Raw genomic sequence first — 9,517 nt, 5'->3', positions numbered from 1 at the left:
TTATAATTTTCATCCATTAGCCGTAATACTGAGTTCATTAATTCAGTTGTTGGATAAATTGCGATGTAATAATATCGTATGTCTGTAATAACCGGCACTCATCTCCACTTCCATCGACAGGGCACGGTGAATTAGCAAAAAATAATCATCAAAGTCACCGACGATATTGACCCCGCTTCTTGCGAGAAGGACATGATGTTCCAATGAAATTATTTTTGTAATTACTTTGTACTAAAACAAACACACCTTGTATTTGTTTCGAGGTCCTCGGATACTAGTGAATGAATTTAACGCTCTTAAATAATGTAAACGATATTTCATATTGGGTTATTGGGTCTATAAGACTAAAATAGAAAAAGATTTCGTATTTTTTCTGTATGATTAGGATAGTACTTAGATTGTACTATAGGTACGTTTTTGTAGGTCATTCTTAAAATAACCGCAATACGGACATCTGACATAATTAAGACATCTCGCAAAAAATGTGATCTACAACACAAATCCTGAATGAATAACGATCTTTCATCTTAAGTTCTTTAGATCGTTTACAATTTAGCCATGCGTTTCGTTTGATTTTTTATTTCGAGACAGGGTTCACTCCACAGATTTTATATTACTATGTAGTATTATAGTATAAAAAGTACTTAGAAACGCCCGCTCAGTAACCTAGAGATACGGTTTTTAGTTGTTAGGTAAGGTGTATATAACTTTTGTTTATTGAAAATATAAATACCTAATTAAAATCTGGGATTTATTTTAGTAAATTTTAATTTTTAATTTATTTTCTTCTTAGTTTATAGAGTATATTATAAAAACTTATACCTAAAGATTTTCGAAAACATTTTTGTTGGAACGAATGTACAAAGATTAAAAGAATAAAATTTGTTGCGATGCATTAAAGAGCAAAAGGATGACTTCAATCACGTGAAGTGTATACTTTTCTTTGAAGTGTATAACACAAAGCACCATGTTTATTGCTGTAAGTGTATTACGCCAGGCACCTTTCGGAATGTCAGCCTAGACGACTCGGGTACAATAGTTACATATGGGTGTAATGCTCTAGGCGTATGCGTTAACGTTATGCAATGTTTTACGACTTTTTTTGTTATACAAGACAATAAATAACAGTTTCATAGTCTATTTATCAGCCAATCGTGCCAACGACTACCCACATATATACAAATTTGACAAATATAGTACGTAATACAGATAAAGTAAAGTTTTGTTCATCGAAATTATTAAATATCTAATTTATTAATTTTCTCTAAATCTTTCCTATATTTGTAACAGTTTTTCTCGTCGACATATACAACGGTCTCTCTGGGCTGCAAGAGGGCGAAATATGAAAGAAACAGTGCATAACTAATACACATACTGACGAGGGTCACAGTTACTACGAAATGTTTCCACCAATCGTGGAGATTATTATCAATGGTCGCCCATAAAGATATGAATACAACGATCTCAACAGTGCACACTATGATCCAAAACACATGCCACACGCGAACGTGGCGGAAACGGATCTTAAACTCCATAAGGCAAAATAAGTATATGAAGGCGAGGAACACATAGAAAGCCCTCTTCACTGTACTCGCCTGTGGGACTATTAAAAATAGCAACATGGCTTGATAGTGGCACATTAAAATTATAATCGCTACGAACGGAAAAAAATCTATAAAAGCTGCGATAGAGAGCAAACGCGCTACAAAAAAAGCATACCACCCTAAAAAATTTACTAAAGCTGCTGTGGCATCCTGAGGCTGGAGACCTCGCATGTAGTTACGTGGTACTCGCCGTGGAACGTCAGGTTCGTCCGGGATGACTTCCCAGTGTTTTCTTCTTGGCGGGGCAGACAGCCACGTGGGGATTGATTCCGCGTTTTCGACTAATTTCTCCGCCCACACAGCGAAGGACCCTGGCCGCGGGGCCATGAACGCTGGCGGCGGAGGGACGTACACATGCTCTACCGTGTATTCAGCGGATCGTCGCGGTGCTATTTTATCTATAATCGATATCGGCTTAACGTATTCATCATCACTGTCCAGTATCTCGTTACGCGTCGCAGGAGGCGAGTAGTCAGAACTTGTATCGGAATGCGAATTGTAATCGATATTATCTTCGTATAATACGGAATTCTTTTCTGAGTTCCTTGGTGAAAAATGTATCAAATCACTTATAATTTCATCCCTGTCGTCAATTGTTTTACGAGAAATTGATGATGAATGTCGTTCTAATACAGCACCAAAGAGTGGTTCGACTGTGACAGTTTCATTTGTTCTGTTTTCCTTTTCGGAATCAACAGTTTTATTTAAATTTTCACTTTCTGTCTTAGCATTCCATGGATATTTACGTCCACACAGTTTTTCCCTTTCAAATCTTCTGTATATCGTTGCAGTACTCGCCATACGAAGTGATGAAGCAATCATACTCACTGCTTGCAGAGTCACTGTAAGTATAAAATATGTATCATTCGAATTAAGTTTGTATATCTGTACGATGATAATTGATAATAAACAAATTATTCTTTTCCTTAAAAGCTTTAATGATTTGATAGTTAATATATATATATAATCTACTTTAAAGACTCAAAACAAATAATTATAATATATATCCCATTCAATTTGTATATATGTAGTTATGTACAGATAATATTGCCGTTAGTTGTTGGCTATTGTGGCGACATCTCTTAGTGCAATAACAAAACTTGAAAAATTTTGAAAACCATAAAATTACAAATGAATTTAAAAATTATTAAATAGTTTTGATTAACCACGTATTCATAATTTATTGCTCCTTTTATAACTTAATTCTTCGATATCTCGCAGCTTTTTATTTATGGTTCGTAAAACTAAAATGGATAGTAAGTATAGATGTTAGACCCGATAATTGAATTAAAGATATTTTTTTACTTTTAGGTAAAATACAGCTCATAGTTAAGATACATTTTTAGGCTTTAACTATTCCCGAAGATCCTTAAAGTTATTTTGGTATAAAAATTGTAGCAAGACACGTGACAATGAAAATTCATCAAAAATTAATTTCCATATACATAGTTAATGAGGATAAAATACTCGGTTCTCTAAACCTAATTACGAAATTAACGTGAATAGAGTCACGGACGAAATTCAGAATTGTATTTGTATATTACGCATGGTTTGAGAATTTTACATGTGTATATAACAGAAACTCTTTTTACGAACATGACCTTACGGCTGTTTCAACAGAAAGCAGCCACGACTTCTGACGTTCACTTAAAGTGCCCTGTGAAGACGAAGGAACGCCTGTTATTTGTTGTGACCACACCTAATTCATTCACCCATCCAAAACTAGACAATGCTAGACGTTGCTTAACTCGTATGACCGTAATGAGAACTCAAGGTTTCTTGACATTTTTTAAATATCTAAAGTTAGTGTAAACGTGTCTTATTGAAACTGTTAATGGTTAAGCTTTGTCCTGCGATGAATTCAAGTGCATACCACATGCAATCTTAGTTTGGGATAAATGGCAAGCAAAGGTTAAAAATATGAAATATTAATTTATCAATTTATAGAGAATAGAATCATCACCGTCTACTTAGGTGACCGCCCGCTGCCGAACAAAGGTCTCCCCAAAATAAAATAGAATAAATTTACGTATTAAGTATTAGATAGAAAACTCAAGCTTTTAGGTAACATCTTCGTAACTTTTGATAAGAAAATTGACAGATTTTGATTTCATACTTCTATCATATTTCGGGTCCGCATAGTTCGCCATCATATCCAAAATGTTTATAACGACGTAAGGTGCCGAATGTATGAAAGCTTGCAGGAATAAGTACAGCTCGACCGATGATGGTTTACGAGCTTTGGACAGGGCTTCCTTTGTTCTATCTTCATCGTTTTCGCGGGCGGCGTACACCGCTTCTATCCACCAAAATATTAAAAAACAGTATCTGAAACATAAAAACTAACTATAGAATTTATATAAGAAACATTTCGATTTCAAAAATTGTATTATTCATAATAAATATTGATAACCTGCCACAAACAGATATAGGAAATAGTACAGTCTTCAAAATTTCTTCGAAAATCCACCTGACGTCATCATTGTTAATCGTAACTGTAAAAGCTGATTCCTCGGTCTGTAGGCCAGGTGGCGGTGATGCTAACGTAAATATTAACGACAGCAGAGCTGGCAATATCATTAGTATTAAATACAATATGCCAAGTCTACAAAAAAAATACAATTTTTCTTATTAGAGATTACACATAGAGATCTGTAAAAGGTTATTAAACGTATCCGTAAATGTACCTATTCACTTTTTCTCCTACAAACTTCAAATTTATTTATTTTTTGCCCCTTGACACAAGCACGGCAGGGCAGGATAATGCTTTTAAGTGTTTTACGAACAACAAATGTTAAAATTTAATCGTGTAGCTCATAAATTATTACTAATAATATAACAATGATAATTTATAATAATATTTTAATTATATGAAAAACATTTTTAGTTGTAAACTGTCTATTCATGATCTCTTTTTCATTAAACAAAAACTATACTTACGCTTTATAACCATTATTTATATGTTCGTAAATAAGTGCTAAATCGTAACAAATAACAGTCAAATAAATTGCTAGTCCGCCACAAGATGGTAGCACACGATGAAACAGCAATGCCTGCCAATCCGGTAACTTCCATCCTAGCACTTCCCCAGATATATCATTGTCTAAGTCACACACCGCCATGTTTATATTTTTGTTTTGATCACATATCATTTAAACAATGGAGTTCCCTTTCATATATAAAATAACGTACACTCACAATCACAGCAGCTCACCCTCTATTCATCAATTTCACATAAAAGATAAAATAAAATCCTGATAAAATATAGGTTTTATTAAAATTTATATTTGCAACACAAATGAGAATTATGAGTTTTAGTTAAATGGCGAGCTGCCCACGCCTATTGATAATACTGATAAGATAAAATCGTTGATTCAACGATAACTGCTGTCCTGTTTCATGGTTTTATTGTGTATTTTTACAGATAACACTATATTCTTTATAAAACCACTACATTTCCAAACAAAGTAGTTATCAACCTTGAAATTTTATTTTTAAAAGCTTATCTATTAGATCTTCATAATCAAATATCCTCATTTTTTGCATTTGGTTTAATTATAATTCCTTAGAATGAATGCGTTGATAAGGAAAATAAAATAACAGGTGTTTTATCTTCAGTATCAACGCAATGAGTTTCATATGGGAAATCTATCTATCTTTCGTCTTTTTATACACTAATTAATTTATAATATACCTAAATTACGACACACCTATCATATGCGATGTAGTTATGAGTTTAATCTCCAGAAGAAACTAGAATACTTGAAAGTCTGAAATATGATGAATTACATCCTACACAAATGCGAGTTCTATTTATTAAAAAAAATATTTTGTATACAGTATATTGCTGTAAAATTTATTTTTTAGTTGACACAGTTTCGCCTTCGAATCGAGAATATATATTGGTTAAGTATTAAGTAATAAGATAAATCGTTTTTTATTCATAAGGTTTTACACATCGATTAGTTAGCATAATCGATATTGGATTGTCAACTTGGTATACTGACAGTCAGTAAAAAAATCTACATATTTGAGATTTGACATCTGATTTCTTAACCTTTTTATTATATTTGTGTTTATTGTTATTTTAGTCAATGTTAGATAAGTATAACATCAAAAATGTTTAAGAGTATTCTTTCTCGTACTTATAATACAATTAGGAAAAGTACAAAACTAACACCTAGTCTAATACAAAGCCAAAATGTAAATAGAAGAAACCTTTATTGTGGTACTTGTTTACAAAATCCCAGAAATTCTAAATCCAATAATCAACCATCACCTGCAATATCTAATAAATATGAAGTTATAACGGAAGCAAACTCAGTAGTTATAGAAAATACTGCAGAGGAAATTTATGGAGAAACCAAATATCCCATAATTAGTGATGAATTTGATGGAATTAATTTAGAAAGTAGGTATATAAGGTATAATTTTGAACACAAATCTTAGATATCCGTTAGTTATTAGTATGTTGCTCTATTATACTTTTTAGGAGGTACAAATGGCGTGTATGAGATTGAAGACTTAGTGGAATTATTGCAAAGAGAAAATTCTAAAGATATATTTGTGGCAACTGTACCGGAAGATATACATTATGTACAGTATATTTGTGTAGTAAGTGCCAGAAGCAAAAGGCATATCTTAGCACTCGCTGAATTTATAAGAAAAGTGTATAAAAAAAAGTGTTTTAAAAGCGATCACATACCACGCATTGAAGGGAAAGACTCCGATGAATGGGTAGCCTTGGATTTAGGTAAATTTTCTGTTTTGGGTATTACTATTTATTGTACACATATCTGTTAAATGTCATAAAAAATTAAACATAAAAGGCATTAGTTGTGAATGCATTATTAACAAAATGTGTTCACAATCAAGTGAAAATTTGCATTTCAAATATGTTTGTTAAACTACTTGTCAATGTCTTCTGGGAAATCAGTCCCTATACAAACTAAAGACTGCTACCTTGTCATAGATTAAACATGATTGAGTGATCTATTTTAATTTTTACCATATTTTTTAGAAATTTTCGTGATGTAATAGTTTGTTCTGTTTAATATAAAATGACATTTTATTCCAGGTAATATAGCCTTGCATATATTTTCTGAGAAGACTAGGAAGATATATGATTTGGAGACATTGTGGTCAGTGGGAGCTGAATATGACGAAAACATCACAAAGAGTAGTGAAGTCGTTGATCTACTAGAAAATTATAGTTCATATCTAAAAGATCTTAAACCTTTGTCTTGAGTTAAGTTTCCAAAGATGTTAGAATTATAACTACTATGTTTACTAAATAAAAGTATAAAAACTAAATGCTTATTAATAATCATATTTTCATTCTAGGGTATACTATGTCTTAAACTAAACATTAAATGCAATTAAAAGTCTCATATAAAATGTTTATTTTACTTAATTACAATTATGATACATAAAAGTATGGACTGCATAACTTAATCACAAATGTTAATTGCTTTAAAGTTTAAATAGTACAACTTAATCAATTCCCATTTTATTGTATAATGGTGTATAAATATTTATTTTCTATTGAAATAATATATCTTGATTGTATAATGTAACAAATTCTAACTAATGATGTTACACATTTGATTTGATTACAAAATAATTTGGCATAATTTAATATATAACTACCTGGAATTCTAAATGCAATAAAAATATAATTCCTAGAAACATATTAACATTCATACCACAATCACAAGATCCTTAATTCAGTCAATTTCACATTCTAATAAATAGCCTAAGTTAGCATGAAGCAGTGTCAGTTTTGAAGCATTTTATTTGTGCTTCTAACTTTGAGAAAATAAAAGTTAATATGGAAGCCAATTTTGAAAGAATGAATGTAAGAATGACGGTTAAGTAACAAATAAGTGATTATTGGTATAATACAAAATATATTGGACCTCATTTTGTAAGTCTTTCATTTTAAAAACTATTATTACTATAAAACACATAAGGCTGACATCGTCAGTATTCTAGCAAGACTTCCTGTTTTTGTGCACTTCCATTTAGAAAAACATAATTATGTTTAAAACAATCATTAATCATATTATAAAAATTATTGACAATACCATTGGTATTGATTAATAGATTCCAAATTGTATATTTGGCAGTTTGCATCACATTTATTGTAAATTATTATCCATTAATACCGCACCAAAATTAAAATATATTTCACAATTAGGTGCAAACTTGCTTTCATTATTATCTGGAATTGTTTGATCAATTTTGAAATTAAGATAAAATGGCCACACTACGTCTGACTCCAGCACCTGAATTGACATTATCTAAGCTTGACCACTTTTTGATGCCATTCTTAACTTCTGCTGATATTTTATCCTCCATAACTCTTGACATTGCTTCCAATTTCTGTGCCCTTTCTTTACTCAAGGGCTCACTGGGGAAAGCTAAATCATTTGCCTCTGCCAGTGTACGTAAATCAAAATAATATTTTGCGTACACACTTGATGGAACATTAATATTAAACTGTAACATTTCTAAAAACTGTCTCTCTAACTCATTCATATCCTCTACAGTGATGTCTTTCAATATTTGGCAGTAATCTACATTCCACACAGCTTGATCATCCCAAACCTTGCTAGCGAGTAATATTGCTCCTAATACAATTCTTTTCCAATTAGATGGTGCAATGTCAAGATCGGCACATATAAGAAGTCTCTCCAAGTAAACTAATGTAATTATAGCGCACTCTGCTGTTAACTGAGCAGCATTAAATAATGTTCTGACAAATTTATAAATCTGTTTGTGTTCTGGATTATACTTGTCATAATCATCATTTACCCCCTCTTTACTTAATGGATGCATTTTCTCATCAAATATATCGAGTCTGCGCTCGGATGTTCTATTTTTTATATGATAGTATATTGCTAAAGCTACACATTTAACAGTGTTCTTTAGGTTAGGTTGTGACACGGTGCTATCATCTAAATATATAGTAGAACATGAACTACTTTTTTTCATTTTATTTTCAGCAATTTGGTGCTGGCTTCGCTTTCTTGTGATGCCATTCTCAATTGAAGCTTTAGATCTTTCCATAAAAATGGTACCAGCAATTGGATCTTGTGACGGATCAATGTCACCATCGTCGGGTTCTCTTTCACTTATATGTTGAATATTATTAGAACTCACTTCGCCTTCTGGAAGGTAGTCTTCTAGTTTAACGATGTCTTTTCGGATTGGTGAAGGACTTCGGTAACAACAGCAACTGTTCTGGTTACCCATGATTGAATTAGCGAGGAACGTTAAAGATAATAACTCATTATCATTCTTCAAGAACGTCTTTAGTCACATAAATAGTGCCGCACACCTAGTACGACTTATAAACCCATAGTAACTGTAACAAAAGGAAAAAAGAAATCACAATATAATAAAGTATTTAACATGTAGGCTTAATCAAAAACTAAGGAATATACCTTTACATTAATGATCACATTACTAAAGATATTAATATTATATTATATTAAACATTTACATTGTACATCGGAGCGGAATTCATTTTCTACCTTGACAGTTCACAGAAGCTGACTATCTTGACTAGAACTTCCTCGTGCTATAGATAAAAAAATAGGATACCAATATTTGCTGATAGAGAATATTATTTTGAAGAGGCTATATCTATTTTAAAATATGGAAGAATTAATATCAACTTGCGTTTAATACCTTTAAAAGAATTTATTATTTTAAATATAATTATAGCTTATGAAAATAAGTGGGAAAGGACTAACTTTAAAATTAAAAATATCAAACTAGGTCAAAAATCTTAATCTGTACGATCGAAAATTTAATAGTAAATTAAGTATATTTTAAAGTTTATTATAGTAAATGGTTTAAAAAAAATGTTTTGTTAATCGGTTTTTGAATTGTACAGTAAACAAGAC

The 9,517-nt window shown here is 31.5% G+C and overlaps 3 protein-coding genes across 4 annotated transcripts; 1 reads left to right on the top strand and 2 right to left on the bottom strand.

Annotated features, from left to right (window-relative positions):
- Nucleotides 1–323: 323 nt before the first annotated feature.
- LOC116765353 (uncharacterized) lies at nt 324–4,935 on the bottom strand. Its single transcript, XM_032654812.2, has 4 exons — nt 4,545–4,935; nt 4,018–4,209; nt 3,721–3,932; nt 324–2,446 (listed from the first exon to the last, which is right to left on the bottom strand). Exons 1-4 carry the CDS (start codon nt 4,754–4,756, stop codon nt 1,239–1,241), a joined length of 1,824 nt encoding a protein of 607 aa, XP_032510703.2. The 5' UTR covers nt 4,757–4,935; the 3' UTR covers nt 324–1,238.
- Nucleotides 4,936–5,628: 693 nt separating this feature from the next.
- Nucleotides 5,629–6,917, top strand: LOC116779695 (uncharacterized). Its single transcript, XM_032674096.2, has 3 exons — nt 5,629–6,015; nt 6,097–6,357; nt 6,682–6,917. Exons 1-3 carry the CDS (start codon nt 5,724–5,726, stop codon nt 6,849–6,851), a joined length of 723 nt encoding a protein of 240 aa, XP_032529987.1. The 5' UTR covers nt 5,629–5,723; the 3' UTR covers nt 6,852–6,917.
- Nucleotides 6,918–6,982: 65 nt separating this feature from the next.
- On the bottom strand, nt 6,983–9,185 carry LOC116779693 (cyclin-Y-like protein 1). Of its 2 annotated transcripts, none has more exons than XM_032674093.2 (2): nt 9,053–9,185; nt 6,983–8,973 (listed from the first exon to the last, which is right to left on the bottom strand). In XM_032674093.2, exon 2 carries the CDS (start codon nt 8,859–8,861, stop codon nt 7,854–7,856), a length of 1,008 nt encoding a protein of 335 aa, XP_032529984.1. In that variant the 5' UTR covers nt 8,862–8,973; nt 9,053–9,185; the 3' UTR covers nt 6,983–7,853. The 2 variants fall into 2 exon arrangements, with proteins under 2 accessions (XP_032529984.1, XP_032529985.1); XM_032674094.2 differs by having other exon boundaries at nt 9,112–9,184.
- Nucleotides 9,186–9,517: the final 332 nt, after the last annotated feature.

Source organism: Danaus plexippus, chromosome 2, assembly GCF_018135715.1.
Source record: "Danaus plexippus chromosome 2, MEX_DaPlex, whole genome shotgun sequence".
In the NCBI taxonomy this organism is placed as follows: domain Eukaryota; kingdom Metazoa; phylum Arthropoda; class Insecta; order Lepidoptera; family Nymphalidae; genus Danaus; species Danaus plexippus.
This window is presented reverse-complemented; position numbering and strand designations above follow the sequence as displayed.